General features: G+C 37.5%; 1 protein-coding gene and 1 long non-coding RNA gene across 3 annotated transcripts in view; one reads left to right on the top strand and one right to left on the bottom strand.

Annotated features, from left to right (window-relative positions):
• The window catches only part of LOC120532714 (GRAM domain-containing protein 2B), a 65759-nt gene extending 56448 nt beyond the window's left edge, over nucleotides 1-9311 (bottom strand). Inside the window, exon 1 of the mRNA XM_039759024.1 lies at nucleotides 8686-9311. Within this exon, the coding sequence (XP_039614958.1) occupies nucleotides 8686-8825 (140 nt within the window). The 5' untranslated portion in view covers nucleotides 8826-9311. The remainder of the gene's footprint in view (nucleotides 1-8685) is intronic.
• Nucleotides 7772-24938, top strand: part of LOC120532715 — a 40181-nt gene continuing 23014 nt past the window's right edge. Inside the window, exons 1-2 of one of the 2 annotated variants that reach the window (XR_005634348.1) lie at nucleotides 7772-7875; nucleotides 10061-10173. This is a non-coding gene — a long non-coding RNA (uncharacterized LOC120532715). Of the gene's footprint in view, nucleotides 7876-9999; nucleotides 10174-24938 lie in introns of those variants that run through there. The other variant, XR_005634347.1, reaches the window with a different exon arrangement.

The raw sequence follows: 24938 nt of genomic DNA, 5'->3' as shown, positions 1-24938 counted from the left end.
CGATTTTTTTTTTTTTTTTTTTGCATAAACAGACTTTGCAAACAGTATTGTATTTATGAAATACAATGCAGCGTATCCAGGGCTGAAAGGCAATGAGGTAGCTGGCATCAATTATGACACAGTGGTCTCGGGGTACTAGTTAATGTACTTTATGTGGCACTTGTATTTATAAGTAACCTTCCTTTGGGAAGTCCATATTCTACCTACAATTAAGTTAAACCACTGTCAGTTGAAAAGTGTTTTAACTTGAGGAGTGAGGCCTATTTGCAGATGTTCTCAACTCCTCTCATTTAGAATATGGATACATGAATTGAATTAACTTTTTATAGACCGTTTTAAACCTTTAATACATTTTTTCACACCATTTTCAGATTACTGGTGATCCACATTTTGCTGGAGCAGAGCCAATTGTTATCATAATATGCCCAGATCTTCATAATCCTGAAGTGCACCAAGCTACTTGTATACATTGGACAAATAAGTTTCTCTAATATCAGCAGTCTTTCAACTGCAACATGGAGTATGCCCTTTTTGCTATTACAGCCCGGTTTACTTTTCCATAATCTAACCTGCAATTCCATTACAGTGCTGGACAACCAGTGCCTGAAATTTCACAGAAAAATATATTTTCAGTGGGCTAAAACACGTGTAGGTTTTTCTCATTCTATCCTGCAATTTCACAAAAACTAAATTCACTTTAAATATTTTATTGCCATTATCAACAAAAGTACAGAATAAAATGCAACATCTTTGTTTTGCCATAGTGACAGGGTCAGAACATTATGTGAAAGGTTAGACAAAATGTAATTGCATTATAACTTGGCCCTGATCTTGCTCCTTCATAAACAGGCAAAGTAACCTATATCATGTTTACACACAAATTAACCAAGCAACAAATTATAAAAGATCATCATTTTGTCTACTTAATAAAATTTCAAGCCAGGTGTGTACCACCATCAAATTTTCAATATTATTCATCTTCACGATGTGTATGTTGCCATAGAAGTTCTTGCTTTAAGAGATTAACTATATGCCACTGAAGTCTAACTGGATGATCATTTCATTCATTAGTATAAACACTTTATAAAACAAAGAAATTAAACTTATTAGTCATCCAGTTTCAAAATTAATCATGCAGTGGCAAGACCAATAGCGATAGGCTTTCCAACACTGGCTAGTCAAAAAAATGTATTGGCAGGCATCAGTTAAACATGAAATTCACAAAATGTTAATTATAATCAATAGTAATTACACAGTAGGTTCACACTAAAGGGTTATTACATGCTTGTGTTTAGTATTTAAAAACTGTAGAAAAAGTGTACATTTCTTAAAAAGACCTCTGCACTAAAAGGCAGCCAGAAATGTTGTGTATGAATAATTAGATGCTTTCAAAAAAAAAAAAAAAAAAACCACACACAACTGTAAGAAGTAGACTATATGCACACAGTAGTGCTGACCTACTTCCAATGAAATCTCAGCCAGCTTGGTCACATCCAATGTCTGAACCAGTTGTGATTGGTTTAGTGGCGATGTCTGAGAAAAAAAAAAATTTCTTTAAAAGTTTCAGCATACAGATAGCTCTACAACTGAACTGTGTGTACCTTTATGTTTAGGTTCCAGTAAGTACAACAACATACTTGCCTCCGATGTGGAATCTATATAAAATGTGTTGTCATTATCTGGAGAGAGAGCTTTATGGTTAGTTCATAGTAGACAAGTTTTTTGTTTTTTTTTATGTCCAGAGCTTACTTTCGTAATTGTAGATGTAGCTGAAACACAGTTGGATGCATTTCTCCATTTTAGTTCCTGACGTTTGGCACAATGTTTGAATAATGTGATTGGGCACATCTTGAAACAATCACGTGAAAAATGCCATAGCTAGTTTGTTTTGAGATCGGTGCCAGATGTGAAGAAGCTGGCTAACATGGAAAGCGGAAGAGCGTGTGCAGATAACCTATTACAGTTAAATATGAATAATGCATGTGATCATAAACTGGATAACCCCACTCAATCTTACTTCAAGGTTTCTACTTTCCGGGTTAGTTTTCAAAGGCAAAAGAAAATCAATTACTAATCTTGTGACAGCATTAATAATCATCAAGACAAATAGCACATTGACAATTTAATGCTGACTCCTACAACCAAAAAGGATATGTTCTTGACCAATTGAGTAAAAACACATCAGTATTGGCAGATACTATAAATATTATATCTCAGTATTTTACATTTTTTCTAAGTGCAAGTTACAAAACAGGCCATACATCCCTACTGGAAACAGTAATTTACAGTTTGAAGATACTAAAAAGAGCACAGAAAGTAGTTAAATCGAGTAAGAAATAATTTTTTTTATTTCACAATTGACACACAAAGATAATCCATCTAATCTTGTGCAGCATCTCAAATTCTGACACAGAGGCAAAACAAATCTCTCAAACACCTTTTCGATTCTATACTTCGGAGGCCAGTAAACTGCAGTTAACAGACAGATAATTAACTAATAGGATTAGTATAACCATACCGTGTGTCCAGAGTTATAATCTCTGGTGTGTTACAATACTGCCACTTCTAAACATAGGGCTAAAGCAGGAGGAGAATTTAAAATGTATATTTTTTGCTTTCTTTTGGTCTGTGGGAAGTTCAAAACAACCCTACAAATACTAGTTCAATATCAAGCACAAAAAAAAAAAAATTTCCATATTCAAAAAAGCATTCCTGTGACCATTTGCAAAAAGCCTCCCACCCCCACCAAAAAATTACTAAACCGATCTTCAGTAGTAAACTTGTGACTGAATATACACTTTAGGGGAGATTTCAAACCAGAATAACTGCTTTAGGAGCTTGCAATTCAAAAGTGTGAACACTGAAATTTTTAGATCAAACTGACAGCTTCCTCTAAACACTCTTAACAAAAACATCTTAGATATTACACAACTGCACAGATCCTACCAACTGTTAAACGAGAGGTTGCGTTAGCCTACTAGTTTTACAAAATGTTTTTCCCTTCCTCAAAGTAAAAAAGTTTGGTTGGGAGCATTAGTTGATTAGAGTGCATTGCTATACACATTACTCATGGAACCATCTGGATTGGGGCCGGAGTGCAGCCATGCAAAGGGTGACACCTCAGCACCACACAGCAATCCTGCCACCAACAACCAAATTTTCCCAGTTAACCTGCAATTGCTTTATCCTAGGTATGATGTTAAGGGCCTTGCTGTAGGGCCCAACTGTGTCGAGTCACTTCTGGCATTTATGGGACTTGACAAAGTAAAAGGCATCTGATAAATTAAGACTACCTTACTGTAGAACACGTCTTTGTTTAATTTGAAGATTCACAAAGTACTGGATATTCTGAGAGAGAGAGAGAGAGAGAGAGAGAGAGAGAGAGAGAGAGAGAGAGAGAGAGAGAGATTAGGCCTTTTACCCAGGATCATCTCCAGCCCAGCTCAAACCAACCAAAACATTGAGTCATCTATAATAAACAGACCGACTGCCAGTGGTATTATTTTACCCCTCTAACAGAGAAAATTATATGAAAAACTTTCCACCCTTTAAACATAATTTCCCCACCTCTACTGTGTGCAACAGGCAAAATGAGAAACTTTGCGCTATTAGCAGTTAGGATTTTTATGCTTCAGGCAACATTCAGCTTCTCCAAGTGAATGAAAGGATCCAAATTACTTTACATTTGAAAACAAAAAGGGTAATCTTACTGACTGGGTACAACATTGCTAATTTCATTCATAACAATGATTAGTTTTTCAAACATGGAGCAATATACACAGACATCAAAAAAAAATCACAATATGTTATACAGAAATACACAAGGCCTCATTAGGCACTTTGAAAAGTTCAACTCACTATTAATTGTAATGTACATTCAAAGATTTTCAAAGTTTTTGTCACTGTAATGGTCTTACTTTCTAGTAGGCTAGTGGATCTGCATCACTGTCCATATTTGAAAGCTGTTGCGACCACACATTTAAATAATACACAGTAGTTTAACATGACCATTAGTTACATTTAATGGCAGGAATTAGTAATGACACAAGGTGGAACATTGGTTAATAAATGGTATTAGTACACTAGATGTAAAAATATTTTGTCAAAAGGAGTTGTAAGTGAACTCAAATTATGGCATGGTCCATAGTCTCTATTCAAAAAAAAAAAAAATTATATTTATATATATTATAAAGAAAGCTTTTATTTATAAAGTTTGCCTTTCACTAAATACCAACATCCCAGTACTGTATATTCAAGTATGTCCAGCAACAGCATCTACTTCTTAGCAACCATCATAGGCCCAGGAGATGAAATGTACCTGGCACCTAAACCAAACAAAACAAAACAAAACAAGGTACAAACAAAACCTAATGGACACTAACAAACCATAGTAAAGCTTGTCACATTATTGGACATTTCCAGCGATTCAGTCATAGCTTTCATTTACATAATCTTGGCAGATCGAAGGCAGCCGGGAACATGCCGCTGTGAAGCCGATTGCCTTATGTGACAAATTCTGCAACCAACTAGTCTGCAACTTCCTCTAATAAGACCAAACAGGGTTGATTTTCTGTTTAGTTGGAAAGGCAGGCTGTGCATGCTCTCATTCGCAAGTATAATGCACATAAGGAACATGCATGTTTTGAACTTCACAAATTGAAGAGGTCTATCTGACGACATGCATTTTATGTATTAAAACAGAATGGGGAGAACATAAGGCAGAAACTGAAAGCACTGCAGCTATTAATTCTTCCAGTACTGGCTGTTTAGACCTCACAAACAGAAGATACACTGGTCTGGCTGATGTCTTACATTTTGCATAGTATAACAGAACAGAAAAAAAAAAAAAAAAAAAAAAAAGAGGGCCGAGACTGCTGCTGAACACACACTATAGCAATTAACCCTTCAAAACAGCACTTGCTCCATCAGGCCGAACATTACTGGATGTCAGAAAAAGGGGCAAATACAACTGTGCTGGAAAATTGGCACTTAATTGGTAATGGAACATGGGCTGTAATTCAGTTTTTTTAAATTTGACATGGTGCAGTGACAGGATCAGCAACTGCTGTAGGTAAATCTGGCATACCCCATGACAAATAGTAATGCTGTTTGATATTGGTTTAGTAGCATGGTACCTATACTCCCCTTCAAACTATGTGACCAAAAAGCTGTAATATCCAGGCATTTGACAAATGACTGAATACTATGAAAGGTGGTTAACACAGACAAGACACCGCTGCCAGCAATAACAAACAAACACACAATCACAATAGATACATACACATACTAGTTTCATCTCCTGGAACTTTATACATACTGAAGATTTCTAAAGAAATTCTAAAATACAAGTCACACAAAGTAGGTAGTGGAGTTTGAATCCTCAATCCTGTGCCTTAAAACCACAATTAAACTCTTAACTATATAATTTGGAGGTTAATTATCATTCTCTTAACTTTTACACTTTTCATATCACAAAATTGTTTCATAAACAAGTCAGTTCTTCCAAAAGCAGAATCTTTTTAAAGGCAACGCAGAAGCAAATGAAATGTATTCAGCTTGTATTAGCACAACTGCACTCTTATAAACTTGCTCAAAACAAAAAAAATGGTAAAAAGTATTGCCGTCTAACACCACGAAGACTCCAGTCAGAACCCAGCATGGACATCTATTCAAAATTCACAAGTTCTCATATTTGCGTTCATCCCATAGGGCAAAGACACACTGTTAGGTCAACCAGTAACTCTTAAAATGAAAGAAAAAGAAAAAAAAAACAAAAAAAAACCACAAACTCAAAAGAATGCAAGCTAGACTAGCAATTAGATTCACTTAGCTGAAGAAGTATTTTTCTTACAGATATAATTTTAACTTGGGATGAATACATTAAGAGCAAAGAAAGCAGCATACATAAAGCCAATATTACCTATCAGAATAAATTCTGTATTGGTGTTTTCTTCAGAAAACCATTATTAATAATAATCACCAAGTTTGACTTTGTTAGTCTAACACAGCTACACTTCAAATGAAAGCAATTCTCACATGGTGAAAAAATGGACTGCACAGAGAACCACAGAGGACAAAATTCAAAACTACCAATAACACACTTTTTCCAGTGTATGGGGTTAAGAATAACCTCATTGTGAAAGACACTTCATCCAGTTCATAGCTGCATCAGGTACAAGATAGGAAGCCAGGTCTGGACATAGTACCAGTCTATTGCATACTGTTAGGAATAATTGTTTTTAATTAATTAGAGTCATTATTTTTCACCTTTACAGAGTTGTGAAATTTTTACTTGTACGTACTTAACCTGGAATAAGTCACTACTCTCCCACACCATGAATTTGGAGTATAACTACATTAGCTGAAAAAATTTAGAATATAAAATTACAGCAGCACTGATTGACTTGAAGGGGCTAATATTAGGTCTAAATCTGATTAGTTAATATTATTGGATGGATGCTAATGCACCCCTTGTTAAATATTGTATATTTTACAGTATATAAAAAAAAGAAATGAAGGTAGGGTTGTAGCATACAGTACATGCTTGTCTAGTAGTCTAGGTTAGGTTCACCACATATTTATGGCAGCAAACCAAATTAGGGTACTTGTATACTAAACAGAAAACATTTAATTGGGATTAAAAAAAAAATAAATAAAAAATTAAGTACACAAGTACCCAAAGTATTAACCTGTTGAAGTTCAATTTATTGTCATGTGCATGTCTGACCAACATGCAACACACCACTCTGCAGGGCAATGAATAAACACTGTTGACTGTGAAGGTTTTGAAGGAACATCCAGATTCTTCCTTTGCCAAAAGACAATTCAAACATTTGAAGATGCCTTAAAGGAATATGGAGGTATCTGGAAAGATTTAAAGTTATCTTAAAATATAGTTTTGTATCCCTAAATGATCTGTCAGCTTTACAGTCTGTTATCTGGTTTAAAGGGACTCTGAAATCATACTTTTAAGCCCACATTACTGCCATTCAAAGTTTTCTACACCAAACCCCCCATTACTCAGATGACTGTTCACAATATAGAGTATGCATTAAACTATGGATACACTGCACTTGAGGAAGCCCTTTAAAAAAAAAAAAAAAGTTTTCAAAGCTGGATTTGACTGTAATTTTTACATTCAATACAAGGAGTGGGAAGAATACTAGTGCCGAATACTTGTACTCTTAATTACTACTGTACATTGGACAATTTTTTTTTCCAGCTGCTGAAGTCAAGATCCACTGTGAAAGCCACTGAAAACTTAAAACGGTCATAACTAAACAAAGTGTTGTTAAACAGAAGCTTTTGAGGCCAGGCAACAAATGTCAAACAGTTTCACAAATGAAACATCACCTTATACAGTACAAGGGGGAATGTAAACCATCACTGTACACAAGCCACAGATCTTCATGTTGAGCGTGTATCAAAAAGTACAACAGATACTGGAACTGCAGCTTGAAACTAGTAAAACTGTTGATAAAATAAAGGCTGTGGTGAGGATTTCAGTTTTTTTAAATTCTCTCAAGGATGGCTAACTCCATGAAAATCCACACACTAAAGTCTCTTCTTTAAAGTACTCTAAAACAGACTTTAACAGTTTACCAAGATTCATTTTTAATAAGTCAACAGTCTGCTTCCTATTGTCAAGTTAGTAACAAAAGGCTTAGAAGGAATTTTGAACCCTCCATTATACTATCCGAGCTTTCATATAAAACATACAGTACAATAAAAAAGTCAGTTACTGTGCATTGAGCAGGTCATAGCGGAAAGGAAGAGTATGGCATATTAAAGCAGTTTTTAATGCATCAATACAGTGACACCACAGCAGAGTATTTTGTTTGGATCTGAAGAAAAGATACAAGATGATGAATTAAGGTCTGTATGTACTGTTCAAGTGAATAAACATTTTCAGTCAAGTGCTGTAAGGGAACATCACTAAGAAACCTTGCTCGTTATTGCTTCATCGCGAAAGCGAAAGCGTAGGAAGTATTCCAAATAACTATGAACCCGGGTCTGCAGATCATGTATATAACCAACCGTTTTTCTATTCTAAACATTTGGCATAGAAACCAACCCTTTAGAGATGGCATTTGACATTTACATGCGAGTTTGTGACCCAGGGGATTTGAAAAGTTCGGCGACAACAGCCTGGAGAGCTGTTGGCGTTTTCCTCCATATAAACATATAGAGCACATATTACATAAACGATTGTTCAGAATTCTGCCAATGCAAGCAAAACCCATCATGTACACTACAATCGGGTTTCCCTGAAGATCAATGTAGAAGTGGGGAGAAAACAGTGGCAGCTTATAGGGCCGGCATAGTCTGTTGCACGAGAGGAAGTGACAGCTGTTCAAACTCCTCGGCTGGAGCTCAATGCTTTTCGGAACTGTGCAAAAAAAATAGACCGAACACTTGGGGCGGGAAAGTTTTACGTGGCTCAAATAAAGTCTGCTTACAGTAGTTGCCAGTTTATTTTTTTTCGACACCGGTTGCCCCTCCGAGAAACAACGCTCTGCACACTATTTTCTGCAAAGAAAACTTTCCACCGGTACAGACAGCCGCCAAAGTCAGCCTGACAGATACGGCTTTACAGACTTTTCAACTGCTATCTATAACTAGCCAGAACCGTTTGTTTCCACCATCACTACCGTGCCCCGCACAGAAGACGGCTCTTATACTTACTGAAAAGTAACTCCCTTGAGCTCCTTCTTGCTAACAGACCGGAATGGCTTGGCTTCTTCCACGGGAGTCAAAAGCGGAGACGGACAAGGCGGTGGTGGCGGCAGCTGACTCGGCTGTTGCTGCTCGATCATTAGCACCATCTCACAGCGATCCCGTCCCGCTTGGTCACAGATCGCGTGCCTTTGACCTCGCTGATAAAAGACCACAGTGCTGCAAGTTCACCCCTCGGCTGGAGGAGGAGGAGGACAAGAAGTAGGATAGCCCGGCCCACCAACAAGGAGACTCACTTTATTACTCCGACACTTTACTTTTTGTTATTCAAAATGAATATACGCTACTTAGAGTAGAAGGTGTAGCCTAAAAGTGTGCAGTTACCGGTTTGTCCACAAAACCTAATTTTCTTTCTGTTACCGGCTGAAACCAGCCCACTCAAAGAAGGCAAACCCGTTTATCGGGTTTCTCCTACTTTCCTTAGCCTTGACTTCACCACAGCACAACCCGCCACGTTGGTGCAGTTTACACCGTTTAGCACTTCACAGAAGACGAACAGGCAAGTTTACACCCCCCGGCTTTTTAAGTACCGGCAAGTGTTCTAAGTCCGCCACCTAACAAGTGAAAGAGAGAAAATTAAAGATTGATAAAGCAGTCCACAGTTTCACACAGACAGGCCTAAATAATTTAGGGGGTGCTGCATGTTAGACATTTGGAAAATATGCGTGACGTATTTAAACAAATTAGCTAATAACATTTAAAGCACGTAGTTTTCACTTAAGCAATTTTTTGCCATGCGGCTTATAACTGGTATACATTTTTAGAAGTCATTTGTCATTGTCACGAGTTAGGGTGTATTCTTAATTATAATAAAGAATGTGTTCATTTAAATATGCCGAATACTTTTTGAAGTCTTAGTAAACGCTCTTAATAATAGCTAATGATCACTGCTGCGTGAGACTATCATGACTGCACCAGCCTGCAGGGCCCACCAACTAGGTGGTCAGCACGTTATGTATCTTTTATGTTGCTTAATGAGATGCCGAATCTTTACATGAAAGAACATATACCTGACCAATTTAGTTTCCAAATACCCAAACATTAATCTTTGGAATGTGGGAGAAAAACCCACACAACCACAGAGAGAACATTACAACCTCACAGATGTTAACATATGGCAAAAATAAATAATATGGATGCAGATATTAAAAAACAAAAAAAAACAAAGCAGTATAAATTGGCAGCAGCTGTGCCAGATTTCAAACACAAAATGGTACTGAGGTGAAATCACCCCATAAGGGTGAAGAATTAAATAGGACTAAATATCTTGACATGTTCCCTAATTACTTCAACCACAAATGTAATTCTTTCTCAAACATTGCAGGTTGGTCTACTTCAGGGGACCACTAACTGATGAGAAAGAAAGATGGCCAGTCTACTACAAGAGTGGACACAGCGAGAGTGAGAAATAGAAACCTAAAAGAAGAGACACCACAGGTAAAAGATTGTATCTTGTCAAGTCCTGAGAATGTATACTAGTAGAAATCTGACCATGACATATGTCAGTGAGCTTTATAGGAAACCAAAAGACAAGGTTGCCCTATAAAACGTACAAGACCTAAACACTACATAACAGCTTTTTAAATTTTTTTTTTAATTTTCACAGTATCCGCTGCCCCACACAATTTACATATTTTGTTCATTGTTACCTCATGCACTTTTTATAGGATTATGTTATATATAGCTATATATGAATTATGACAAAATATATATGCCATTAGAAATTGATGTCCAATTAAATGGAAAATGAAGAACAGAAGGGGCAATACATGAAGTAAAACAAAGATATGGAAAACTTTAGCAAACTACTCTATTAGTATTCCACAAAAGGGTTAAACAAGGATCTAGTGAGTATGTGATGGTATGCTTATATGTTGAGGAATTAGGTTACTGGACTCTATAATATATGAGGGTGGGCTACAGACTAATGAGAGTATTGCGTCACCCTATCTCATTAATTTGTAATAAAGGAGTGTAGTATGTAAGGGAAGTTTTAAAAAGATAGTTGGACTTTATGATGTAAAGGTAGATGCTTACATCTCGTGTCTTTGTTTTTACTGCTTGCTGTGTGGATCTTCTGTCTGAGTCATCTTGTCTTTTTCAGGATATGCTATTATATGGGAGCCAGTGAGTGTACTAAAACACAGACTCTGAAAATGTCAAATGCTTTTTGTTTATTGTGTTGCACTGAACACTTAGATATCAATAAAATATTGTTGCCTTACACCAGAATGATAGAATATGCTCACTCTCTACAGTCTCCTAAGTGATGGACTGTGATAACTGGTATTTTGTTTTAAATGTATTGTATGATTTACTTGATGAGAATAAATATATCTGCAATATGTTTCGGGTTTTATGTTTTTCTCATCACTAATTGTGAGAAGTGAATGGAGCTTACAATGATAGCCTAAGGTGGCCCTAGAAAATGAAACTTTGGTTTTACCAATGGCTGTTATGTTGGCATGATTCAAAAAGGACAGAAATTATTACAGATATAAACTCGAACCTCAATGGATGGCAATTCAGGTAGTCATTCATTGTAACCTCATATCAAAGAAAGTATAATCCAGCTGCTTCCTGAGTAAGTTGAGCGGTCTATAGCTGGTATCAAAAATTATCGATTTTGTGATTATCAGAAAAAAAGAAACCTCACATAAGTATTTCCAGCTACTTACTTACCATTGTATAATTTTCTGTTCAGAAATGTTTCAGGTGTCTTTTAAAATACTAATAATGTTGTGACTGTTTGTGACATGTGGCACTATCTGTAGCAGCATGTAAACCATCAGTGATGTCTTCATTGGGTATCGGCAGCTATTTTGGAAACTGCGAACATGTAAGTTTGTGGCCCTCCAACAAAATGTTTGAACTTGGTTGTTGGTATAAATTTGCCTTAGTGATGTCAGGGTTGCTGTTTTGTGAAAATGATTGTCACTGTATTTGTTAATAAATGTCACCGTTATGTTTGTAATGTCACCCCAACACTATTTTCCATTGTAATTTTTTTTACAGCTGCAGCCATTTTGTATTGTTTTTCATGTCATGTTATAGTCATGTTTATTTTTTGTTGCCATAAGCTGTTGCCAGTCCTGTGAGTTCAAGTGACATAATACATCTTTTCCCAGCTATAAAAGGTGGAAGGGTGCATGTTTTGATTCTATAACAAAAATAAACTTGTGTTAGTACTAGTTGGGAATAAGAAACCAAGGTAGAATTAGACAAGCACATCTTTTTTCGTGATTTTTCATTTGATCATCTCTTCTCATTAGTTCTTATGGTCCTCTGACATTTCACCTGATCTCAGACCACAAATTTTGCTTGGTACTTTTGGCTGTTCACTGCATTTTGCTCCCACCCTTAAACCTCCCCATTGTTCTGGCATCCTAGATTTGATAGTAGATTTTGGAAGTACTGCCTGACAGAAAATTTGTTTTAGAACTCGATCTCTTACCATTTTCACCTTTTTTAATTAAAGCAAAATGTTTTGAAAGGGCTCTACAGTATAAAGGTTATTCTCAGAAGTCCAGCATATGAACATGAACTGGCTGATAGCTGATCCAAATGCAGGCAGGAAGGTAAAGGATATGAAGTTATTGAAAGCTCGTGACAAAAGCAAAAATCTAAATGGCAAAACATTCTAAGCACTTTAAATAGCTTTTGCAATGGCAAAATCACAGTGTTCAGGCACAGTCAGAAGGATGTACTCAGCCTTAATTGATTAATGTCCTTTCATGTCCTGACTGCCTCAGTGGTAGACAGTAACATAATAGGATGGACATAATTGGTGAAAAGATCTTTTCACCATAACCTTCTGTGGTCAAACTACCAAAGACAACAAGGGCATCCAGCAGCACAGGTGATGTTGCCTCAAAGAATAGAACATACTTTTTGCAGGAGTGAGCCAATGCAGAAAGTTGTTCACATTACACTGATGGCTGCATTTTCTCCATGTAAAAATCATATGACCATCAGCCTGAAAGGAAAAAGTGGAACATATTTCTGAAAATGATGTGATGTCTGTTCATGCAATTCCAGACATCGTATGTCTGATATCTTTCAAGACACAGACAGAATTGACACCTGGAATTTGTTAACATATTATTAGTCCATGGTTTGAGACATAGATTGTGGAAGACATAAACTGGTATGTTAATGACTTGTCACACAATCTGCTAGGGTTTCTGTTATGCTGGTTTTGTTTTTTTAAGGCCTTCCAAACTGTTCCCAATGAGCATTAGAGCCTGCCAGCAACCATCATCACCAGCATTGTCTGACTGTCACATATGCATGGTCAGTATGCATCACAGTCTGCTGAAGAAACCAAAGGGCAAATACCTTTCCAAGGTGTTCTATAGCGGCAATACATTGTCTTAAAGTCAAAGGGATGAGAACTTATTTGGTTATCGTTTTGTCAATAATGATCCCTTTGTGTTGTGGTCTAGTGTTAATTGTGAGCATAACAGATATCCAGACCTAAGGATTTACATATTTGGTGACGCTGATTTCCGACGTCGGTTTTCATGCAAATTGGAACGCAATGATTGTTTCTGGGCACAAACAGATGCAGTGTTATGAATAGCTACTATAGCTTTGTAAGAACATTTGCCAAGACAAATGTTTAAAACAGATAAAACTGTTTTTTTCTTAAAGATGGCAGAATAAGTGTAGTTTTCCAAAGAAGTGACAAAGACTGACTTTATGATTTATGGGATAACTTTTTGCTTTTCTGGGGATTAGGGCAATGATTACTACACTCTGGCCCTTTTACTAAACTACACTGAAATCGCTTCTAGTTCACTGTTTTAAAAATTCCTGAGCATGTAAGGGTTATAATATATATGCAATGTATAACTGCATATACAGTTATGCTTATGTTTGATAATTTTAGTTTGTGTAAAACATAATTAGCATAATCTGATATAACCCACAGATTATATATATTATTCTTATTTAACATGAACATAAAAACCTACAGATATCCTTGTTGAATATACCGCTCAGCTCATTCTTATTAATTCTGAAATTTTAGAAAGTTCTTTTACTATTAACATTCATCCAAACACCATATGCTGAGCTCCTCTAATCCAGTTTCAGTTTTATGGAGAGACACAGAGTTTTTTCTTGCAGTACTGTGTGTGAAGCTGGAATTAACCCTGAACAGGGCACTAGTCATCTGGCAACATGAAGCATGCGACCAAAAGTTGTGAAATGTACATGTTATCTTATGTTGCCATAGGCACTAGACAGAAAATTGTGGCTATGCAGAATCTTATGATATAATTATTAAACAGTATAATAATGCTCCCTGTAAGACCCACTTACTACAAATTAATGCATTCAAATTTCCACTTTTTTTAGAATAATGCCTAATCAGACATTTAAAAATTTAAATCTGTTTGGCACAATTTCAACTAAGTGGAATGTACAGTATATCTAGTACTGTATATACATCTATACAGTATATACATCTATTAATGGATCACCACACCTTACCTGTTTAGCACATCATCACATAAATATTGCATATTCTATATTGTATATAGTGTATAATTGTATGTGCTGTGTGTTGCATGCCAACTATACTTTATATCTATTTGTTCATTTATTTGTATTGTATTTTTGTGAACTGTCTGAGGAAACATGCAAGTAAAAATTTCATTGTATTGTGTACACATGACAATAAAATTGACTTAATCTTAGCAAGTTTAAATTGATTGCAGGGATTTAGAATTGGAAATAAAATAAAATCCTCTGTACTATATGTCCCTTGGACCAAATCCAAACTATTCTGTTGGAAAAACTCAGTTGAAATAATTATAAAGTCCATATTAATTATATTTAATACATCTTGATTATCTCTGTTTCTGTCAGAGTTATCCATGTTAGACAGTTATGAAAGAAATCCTGTTTGGATCTGCATATTCTTAAGAAGTTCAATTTTAAATGTACCCTTTATCTAAAGATTGAGTGAAGAACTTCCATCCATTCATTATCCAACCCACTATATCCTAAATTCAGGGTCACGGGGGTCTGCTGAAGCCAGTCCCAGGCAACATAGGCCGCATGGCAGGAAACAAACACAGGGCAGGGCGCCAGCCCACCGGAGGACACACACACCCCAAGCACTCACTAGGGACAATTAAGAATCGCCAATGCACCTAACCTGCATGTCTTTGGACTATGGGAGGAAACCAGAGTACCCGGAGGAAATTCACACAGACACGGGGAGAACATGCAAACTCCACGCAGTGTGGACCTGGGAAGTGAACCCGGGTCTCCTAACTGTGAGGCAGCAGCGCTACCCACTGCGCCACTATGCCATCCAGGGAGAACTTAATTCTGTAATTTAAGACCATTATTTATGAGACATTTCCAATCAACTTTATCCCCCAGTCTCAGTACAAAAGTAATTTGTATTGTAAATGATTTTGCAACATTTTTACATGCAGTAAATGCTACAGTCATTCTGTTTAATTTAGGTTGATTGTTAAATTTGCCCCAATATGACTGAGCAATGGTGTGTAAACGTGTGTGTGCTCTGTGGTGAGCTGGTATCTGTTCCAAGGTAACCTTGTGCTCAATATTGTCAGGACAGGCTTAGGTCACATGCAGCCCTGCAGTAGATTAAGCAGATTTCAAAATGAACTTATGTATATATGCATGTTTGTTATTTTAAGTTTGGAGATTGCTGACTCTCAGACTTGTATACTCATTAATACAAATCAATTTTCTCCAATTATACCATTAATTAATTGCTTTAGTATGTGAAACAATGGGTAACTAAAATTACAACTGTGAGAAAAAAATTAACCCTTTTTTGGATTCCTGCAGCCTTTTATGGCTTATAGTATACAGTATGGTCTTATCTTTATCAAAGCCATAATAGTAGATAACGCAGTCTGATTAAACAAATGTCACACACATTGTGTTATTATTTAACATATTGGTTAAATATTCAAGGTGAAAGATAAAAAACTTCACATTTTTCTCACAACTGTAGCTCTATTATTGAAATGTGTAGAAATTTTTACAAAAAGCCTAGAGAATTAATCAAGGATGAAAGACTGAGGATACACATTTCTCCTTATATGTGACCATTTATATCACCCATTATGATTACATTATCCAAATTTACAACTATTTAAGAAGATAAAGCTGATGGAATTTTTGTTTTGGCAAAACCACAGAAAAGAACAATGATGAATGTGCTTGTTTGAATGAATTCAGTATTTGTGATACTTTCTGTAATGAGAAAGATACTGAACACAAAAAATGTCAAGGAAGCAAAGCATATAATGATTAAAAGGGGCTTATATTACAAGAAAGTAATGATACGTAAAGGTACAGGATCTTGATGGTAAAGGTACAAAAATACAGGAAAAATAAGTCTACTCTTTTCACTCCTTCCACTTTTCATCCTTCCTTTTTTGGAGTCTTTTCCTTTTTACTCACTAAACTCTTATCCATTCTCCAACCATACCCCGCATGGCTCAAATTAATGGGGTGGGCAAATGTGCAGGAGTTCATTTTAAGTCCCTGTATGCAAATGACTTCCAGGAGGAGCCCAGCATATTCATGTACTAACTAGGCAACTCCAGGGGTTGTCTTGACAGAACTCCCCCTTGCAGCCCCAAGTGTCCGTGCAATCCTGAACCTTAGTCTTTGATTAAAGAGCCAGGCCACTTGACCATCAGAATGGGGAGCAGGGGGATATCTTGTCACGTTTGGGTCACAAAGTTGCACAGATACACTCGGTGATTTCCAGAGACAGAAGCTTTATTCAAACACTACAAACAAACATAAGTCTTTTTCAGGTGTGATCTGGGCTCCATGTCAACCCGGATGCCACAGCTACATTATCTCCAATCTCTCAGAACAGAAAATCTTCCTTTTCAAAGGGGCGCGCCTCAGTAGCAGGAACACCAACAGGAGCAGAGGATGTCTGGGGGAAGAGAAACAAGGCAGTGAGATAAAAGGACAGCTGCGGCGTGGACTTTTAAATGTTCAAAGACATAGCAGTAGCAGCATAGCAATAGCAGCAGCAGCAGGCTTACAGCTGATCCAGCAAAAAGGAGATAAAAACCTGTGTTTGTTTCCCAATGAATCACTGTAACCCCCTCTTGTGCCAAAGGAGAAAAGCACATTAAAAGTGCTTAAGGCCATTGCTTTCTCACTTTCTCTGCTAGTAAAATATTTACATTTATTATAGTGTATTCTCTTCTTCAGTGTATGAGAGGAATGTATTTCTTAATTTTTGTTTGTCTTTTTTGTTCAGAATTCTCAGAGGAGCAAAAAAATTAAAAAAAGCCCAATGGGGAAAATTCAGCATGAATCCACTAATCTGATAGGAGCTAGTGACAAGGGGCCTCATGTATAAACGGTGCGTATGCACAGAAATGTTACGTAAGAACTTTTCCACGTTCAAATCGCAATGTATAAAACCTACACTTGGCGTAAAGCCATGCACTTTTCCACTGTACCTCACACCTTGTCGTACGCAAATTCTCCACTCGGTTTTGCAGACTGGCGGCACCCAGCGTCAAAGCAGTGCTACTGTTCCTGTGTGGTTACTCTTTATTTTCCTGACACGGCTTTATAAATACACTGAAACAAACCGAATGTTGTTTATTAGTGTAATGCATCTGATTGTAATTAACTTGTAACAATATAATGTTCCAGGAAATAGCCATAGTATACCAAATACCATAACTGCTTTAACGTTGTTACTATAACTGCACCTTCTTCTTCTTTCAGCTGCTCCCGTTAGGAGTTGCCACAGCTGATCATCTTTTTCCATATTACTCTCACTGCAGCACTCGGAGTATTTATATTACTGTATTTTTAAACTGTACGTTTTGAAGAATCGGCGCTCTAAGCTTACAGATGGCTTAACGTCTATTACAGAGCTGATTGTGTGGGGATCGGTTACTTGGAGAAAGAAAAGCAAGGACTTCAGGGGCGGCCATGCCAATATATATTGAATATAAAACAGAAAGAGAAAATAACGACACAGGTAAAAACACAGCGGCAAACTTCGACAAAAGTTAAACGCTTGTGTCATGAGCACGAGGTGGCTATGCAGTGTTCGCAACGGACGTGGCCATCCACCGTGCATAAGATACCATATTGACATTGGCGGGCGAAGGGGCCACCGATTCTTTCTCTGCCCAGGGCCACCACAAGCCTAGAGCTGCCCATGAGTACTGCTGAAATAAATTATTTCATTGAAGGTCCCGCACAATCACTGCACCGTGAAACCCATGTTTAATAACATGCTTTAACTATCATCATGAAAATAATATCACGTATACATCTCAGTATTTTAGTTATTCAGAAAGCTGTAATATCATGAATGTAATGGATTCTGTGTCCTGTCAGAGGAAGAGAGCCGGTTTAAGAAGCACGTAGTGATTCACACACATAGAGCACATAGAAGATCACATACAAAACAAAGCATTTAACATGCTATACTTTAATTTACGATGTGATTTGAGAAACTGGTTAATTAAACGATTTTAAGATGAAGTTTATGATGTTCTATTTTAATGACAAAATAAACTATGTGATTAAAGTGAAAATTTCGAGATTGAAGTTGACATTTTGTGCTTTTTCCTCACTGTTTACCTTTTTTTTTTCTGCACCCTAATAAGCTTTCATATGACACTCAGACAGTGGGCTACAACTCGCCTTTTCACGGCGACTTTGATATGTGACTTTTTTTTTTATTTCTGGCACTGTGCGATTTTGTGAATGTGAGCTTTTAAGTTTCTCCAACACGTTATGTCACTCGATCAACTTCCTTTTGTTGATTATACCACGGTTTAATTAAACAAATAGTATGTTTTTCCTTTGCCTCCACTTGGTATTCGCTGAAATTCTTATATTTTCCCCCGTGCTTTTCCCATTGTCTTTTCATAGAAGGCTGAGCTTAAGGGCGATTTTATATTGATTTCCATATTCAAAGAGGAGTAATTCTGGGAGGAGTTGGGGGGGGTTACATAAAGCGAGTGCACGAGCGTTACTTTTCACGCTGATTGGGATTTATGTAGCGGAAGAACGTTGGAGTACGCACAGATTCCTGCATCTGGATTTTTTTGTGCGTAAGCACATTTCAGCTTTTGTGCTTATGCCATGTTATAGTGCGAATTCTACACACGGTGTTATACATGAGGCCCAAGGTCTTTTGCAGTATGATAGTGGGTTAAGATGGGTGCTCTCTGTAGCTATACCTGTGCCCAAAAGACACTAAGACAGTACACATAACTGACTTATTTAACAATTTATCACATACAGAAGAAGGTGAAGGGAAAGAGAACACACAAATATAAGAACTAATAAATGATGTATATTCTTCTCTGGGCCTGCCTGTACTCTCCAGGGCTACCTATAGCCCTACTTGATATATTCCAGTCCTTCATTTCAGCCATATATAGGCCTCTCCTTCTTTCTTGCCAGACTTCCCCATGCCTCTGCTCCTCCCCGACTCCAAGCTCATCTGATTAAGGGGTTGAAGGCCCTTATAAACTTAGGCTCAGAAGAACTTCCAGTGTCACTTCTTTCTGACAGGAGGTACCTCAGGGTCACACTTAAAACTGCAAATCCCAAGAGCCAGGGTCTCTGTAGTACAGTATTGCTACTACCTATTAGCCTGAGGTTTTAAAATAATTTTACTTTGCCTTCCCTACCAAGATGTACACCATCCTGCAGCCCCCACTGCTATCCTGCTTGCTTTCATAATGGGTCCATTCTATTCATAATGGGTGCATTCTGTCTGTTATACCTGACAGGTTTCTGTCTGTTATACCTGTTATATCTGGCTGGATTAATTAGGTCTAGAGGATTACAGACAGACAGAGGTGAAAAAGACAGACAGAAACAGCAAAGAGTGCTTATTTTGGTATAGAGTTAGAAGTAGGCAAGGTAGCCAACTTAATACAATAGGTGTGGAGATTGAAATGTACAGAAAAACTGAAAGAGGCAGTTGTTTGTTCTTTTCAGTGTATTTTCTGTTTGTCATTTTGGAACCCAAATTGTGTGCTTTATTTTATACTAGCCGAAGCTCGCTGTGGCATATGGCGGTGTAAGAATAGGAACGGAAGACGGTGAGAAAGGAATTCAGTATAACAAAGGCTTAGGAAACCACTGTTGCAGTATAACGAAAATAGCAAGCAGCGAAACCAATGCCAATGGTCCAGAGAGTACCTTCCTGTAACAGGCTACGGAAAACATAGACATTGTCGCGGATGCCAGGGGCGACGACCCAGCCGGGATGCCTTGGAGGACCAGAAGTGGGCGTGTGCCCATCTGGGATCACGTGGGGACCACCTTTCTGGTTGCTTTGGGGGCCACGGGTTCAGGGCATGGAAGCCCCACCCTGTAGGGGCCCGTGGTCACCGCCAGGAGGCGCCCCAATGTCTTGGGGACTTGTGACCTCAGCACTTCCACCACACCAGGAAGTGCTGGGGGGAAGATTTAGGAGGACACCCGGAGAGCTGCCGGGAGAACAGCCGGCACTTCCGACACGCTGGGGCGTGGCCAAGAGGGGAATGCCGGGAACCACCTGGAGCTCGTCCGGGCGTATATAAAAGGGGCCGTCTCCCTTCATTCGAGGCTAGAGTCGGGTGGAAGACGGACAAGGCAAGAGAGAGTGGAGGCGGCCCGAAGAGAAGCATTTTGTGGCCAGGACTGAGAGTTGGGGTTTGTGCACTAATGAACTGGGTCTGATTGACCATATTTGTGTAAATATTGTAAATAATAAATGTGTGGTGGTGAGAAACAACATGTCCGCCTGTCTGTGTCCGGGCCGCATCCACAACATATATAGATAGATGCTGCATTCACTGTGTTGCCCAGTCGACATGATAAGACAGCGCGTCCGCCCTATTGTGAGTGGTAAAAGTGCCATTTAAACTAATAAAGGTAAACGTGGAAACGGGGTTTTCTGATGGAAAAAACAATAACGTTTTAAATAGTATCGTTTACATACAACAGATTTTGCTAATCGCTTACATGCAATTATTTATATTCATTTATACACCAATAATGGCAATTATTAAATAATAATAATAATTATTATTAAATAATTCCTCCCGTATAAGTAACATTTCTCGGACTGCTTTCTTCCATCTCCTAAACGTTTCTAGACTTCGTCCTGTTCTTACCTAACACAGTACTAAAGTATTGGTTAATGCCCGAGTCACCTCACTTATAGATTACTGTAATGGTATTCTATCTGTCATCCCATAAAAACGTATCTATCGCTTACAATTGATTCAAAATTCTGCTGCCAGGATAATAACCTGCTGTTCTAAATCCACTGAACATACTACACCTATTCTCTTTCAACTTCACTGGCTCCCTGTTAACTACAGAATACAATACTAAATACCGCTCTTAACATTTAAAGCTCTCCACAACCTCACTGATCTCCTACAGACTGACACTCATCTCGCTCACTCTGATTCTCATCTGCAGCGGTACTTTCTGTACCACACATCAAACTCTGTGCTATGGGAGGTCGTGCATCTCTCATAGTGCTCCTCAACTCACAAATTCTCTTCTCTCTCGTATACATTAGCTCGATTCAATAACACATTTTAAAACTACCCTCAAAACTTATCTTTTCAAACTGACATACCAATTGTGAATTTTGCACTGTTACTGCCAGTTATCTTTGTTTGTTTGCTAATTATTGCTGTTTGATCGAGAGCGATGGTGGACGCGGAAGTAGGATTAGAGATGGCAGGCAGGGCTCTATCGTGTGTTTCCCATGGTCTTAGAGTTGGTGGGTGGGGCTGTGTGAGTTGGCGGGCGTGGCTCTCTGTCTTGCTTGCCCTTAGTTAGAGTTGGCGGGCAGGCTTTGGCGGGCGTGGCTGTCTGTCTTGCGTGCGCTCTCTGTCTTGCTTGCCCTTAATTAGAGTTGGTGGGCGTGGCTCTCTGTCTTGCGTGCGCTCACTGTCTTGCGTGCCCTTAGTGAATTATATATATAGATAAAAATGCCTGTTTTATTGGCCACCTTATTCCCAGTTTGAGGACAGCTCATTGGTATGGAGGAATATTTCAGACAAAAGTAAATAAATACATTTTGACACGTGAATATCATCTTGCACTCAAGAGAAGGCACTGATTCCAAAGGCTTCAAAAAAACTAACTTTTTTTCCAATCAAAGCAGGAACAGTTAGGGTATTTATTCAATGAGAGCTACCACTTCAATACAAACAGACACCGCAAAGAAGCAGTAACTGGGCAAGGTCAGTTGCCGGGTAAGAATATTCTTCTCATTAACTATAGAGCGACTGATGCGTTACGTGGTAAGACTGTGAATTTGCAGTAGTCTCAGTGACACCAAGAACCTGTGATTGCCTCAGCAACAGACAAGTAATTCACGACATACGTGTCAACCACGTTTCGGCATGCAGCACATTTGGGGAGGGTTTCAAAAAGTCACAAAATATATAAACAAAAAAATTAAAAGCACTTTGAAATATTATAAATAATTAAATGTGTCATTAAATATTTTTTTGTTGCTTATTTCTTTATGTATTTCATTATTTCTTCCATAATGTATTTCAGTGACACACACACAAAATAAAAAGAAGTCCCAAAATGTCACTTTTTTTTTAATTTTATTGTAGTCGTTCCATACAAATAAATCAATTTTTACCAAAAAAAAAAAAAATAGGATGAAAACAACTTAACCCCCACCCCTAAGAATGAGAGCATGGCCAACGGAGTAAAACTTGAAGCTTGTAAACCTACCTAAATTAATTAGTTTAAAAGGGCAATAGAGATGAATGGAGAAGAAAAAGAAATGCGGAAAGAATTGCTTCCTCAGTGCTTTAAGAGCTTATTCTAAAATATTATTGATTAGATCCTGCCAGGTTTTGAAAAATTCTGTACCGATCTTCTAACTGAGAATTTGACTTTTTCCAATTTCAAATAGTATAAAACATCAGTTTTCCACTGACTTAAAAGAGGAGAATTAGGATTCTTCCAGTTTAGCAAAATAAGTCTGTGTGCCAACAGTGTAGTGAATGCAATCACTGTTTGTCCTTCTCCACTTTAAGCCCCTCTGGAAGAACTCCAAACACTGCTGTTAATGGTTTAGGACGGATTGTGACACCAAGGCTGTCTGAAAGGCACTTAAAAATTTTAGTCCAAAATGATGTTAATTTGCTTCAGGCCCAAAACATGTGACCCAGTGAAGCTGGGACTTGATTGCAGCATTCACAGGTTGGATCTTGATCTTGGAACATTTTGGACAGTTTTAAGCGAGACAGATGCGCTTGATATATAATTTTGAGTTGAATAATTGTATGCTTTGTGCATATGGAGCTCAAGTGAATTTTCTGCATTCCTACCTTCCACTCCTTTTCTGATATATTGATTAAGAGATCTTTTTCCCATTGTCCTCTTGGATCTTTGAAAGGGAGGGACTGTAAGATAATTTTATATATTGCAGAGATGGTGTCTAAGTCCTCGTAATTGAGCAATATTTTTCCCAGCCTGGAGGAGGGTGCAAGATGAGGAAAATCGGGCAGGTTCTGTTTAACAAAGTTCCTAATTTGAATATAGTGAAAGAAATGTCTAGCTGGAAAGTTAAATTTGGATTGTAATTGTTCAAAGGATGCAAAGATGTTGTCTATATAAAGATCTCTAAGCAATCTAATCCCAAATCTTTTCCAGATATTAAAAACTGCATATGTTTGCGAGGGTTGAAAGAGGTGGTTCTCTTGCAGAGGTGCCACAGATAAAAGATTCTCCCTCCTAAAATGCTTTCTACATTGGTTCCATATTCTGAGTGAGTGAAGCACTAATGGATTATTAGTAAAATTGGGATAACTTACATTTATTTGGACACAGAGCAGGGAATATAAATAAGTACTGCAGGATTTTACTTCTGTTGCAGACCAAGCCTGTGTCTGTTCATCTATTTGTGTCCAAGTTTTTATAGCTTATATGTTTGCTGCCCAGTAATAAAACTGAAAATTAGGTAGAGCCATGCCACCTTCTGCCTTAGGTCTTTGTAGGGTCACTCTTTGGATACGTGAATGTTTTGAGTTTCAAATAAATGAGGTTATTGTTGAATCTAATTGCTTAAAAAATGATTTATTGATGTATATTGGAATGTTTAGAAATAAAAAGAAGAAGCTTAGGAAGAATACTCATCTTAACAACGTTAATTGTTCCAGCTAGAGCGAGATGAAGGGTTGACCATCTATGCAAGTCTTGCTTAATTTTTTCCATACATTTTTTCCAAAATGTCACTTTCATTCGTCAAAGTTGAAAGTGCCTGAGCACTCTATTTTGATTGAACAATCGTTGGTGAAGTGGACACAAACCATTTGGCTATCTAGTGCTCAGTTACAGCAGACATTTCAGATGCAAACTCATAATGATGAATTCAGAATTTCTTGAATTAAGTCACATCTTTGGGCCTGCACATGAGCCACAGCATTTCCAGCCAAGCTAAGTTGCATACTTCCGCTCTGCAGATGATTGACCAATCAAAAAAAAGTAGTTGCTAGTGCCCCCCCCATTTTCAACTTTGAGGAGTGAAAGTGACAGTTTTCATTTCAAGGCTTATTTCATGTTGCATGCGTGTCGCCGAAAAAAATACATGAATAAAAAAAAGAAAGAAATAAGAAACAAAAATATATTTCATGACATGTTTATTTATTATTTACTCACATTCCCTGTTGTTATAGTTTATTGTCACATTTCACAGTACTTGTATTTATTTGAGTAGTTATTTATTTAATTTTGTCCGAAATATTCCTCCATACATCAGCAGTCAGTTCCCTCATGATAACGGGTCATTAGTTTCACCTTTATTTTAACTCTTAGATGCACTACTCTTTAGTCTGAGATGCCATGTGCTCAATGATTCCAACTTGAAAACACTTTATCTCTGTTAATTTGTCTTGGAGACTTTTCTTTTCCAATGCTGATTTAAACTTTATAATGCCATAATATGTCAGACCAGCCATATTTTTGTTTAGTTTTGAAGGAAGACAAACACATATACTGATAGGTTGCTCTCAGTGTTCAATTTACATATGGTATGTCTCAGTATAGCCTAGCTCAAAAATTAAGTAACATTCTTTCATCTTTGCAGGTGTATATAGTAAAATATGATTTTCTTGTACTATTTTTAAGAACCTAGATATTAGTAAACCAAGTATGATGTCATTAACAAT

The sequence above is a fragment of the Polypterus senegalus genome, chromosome 7 (genome assembly GCF_016835505.1).
Source record: "Polypterus senegalus isolate Bchr_013 chromosome 7, ASM1683550v1, whole genome shotgun sequence".
NCBI lineage: Eukaryota > Metazoa > Chordata > Cladistia > Polypteriformes > Polypteridae > Polypterus > Polypterus senegalus.
Note: the sequence above shows the minus strand (reverse complement) of the source record. Positions and strands in the feature narration are given on the sequence as shown.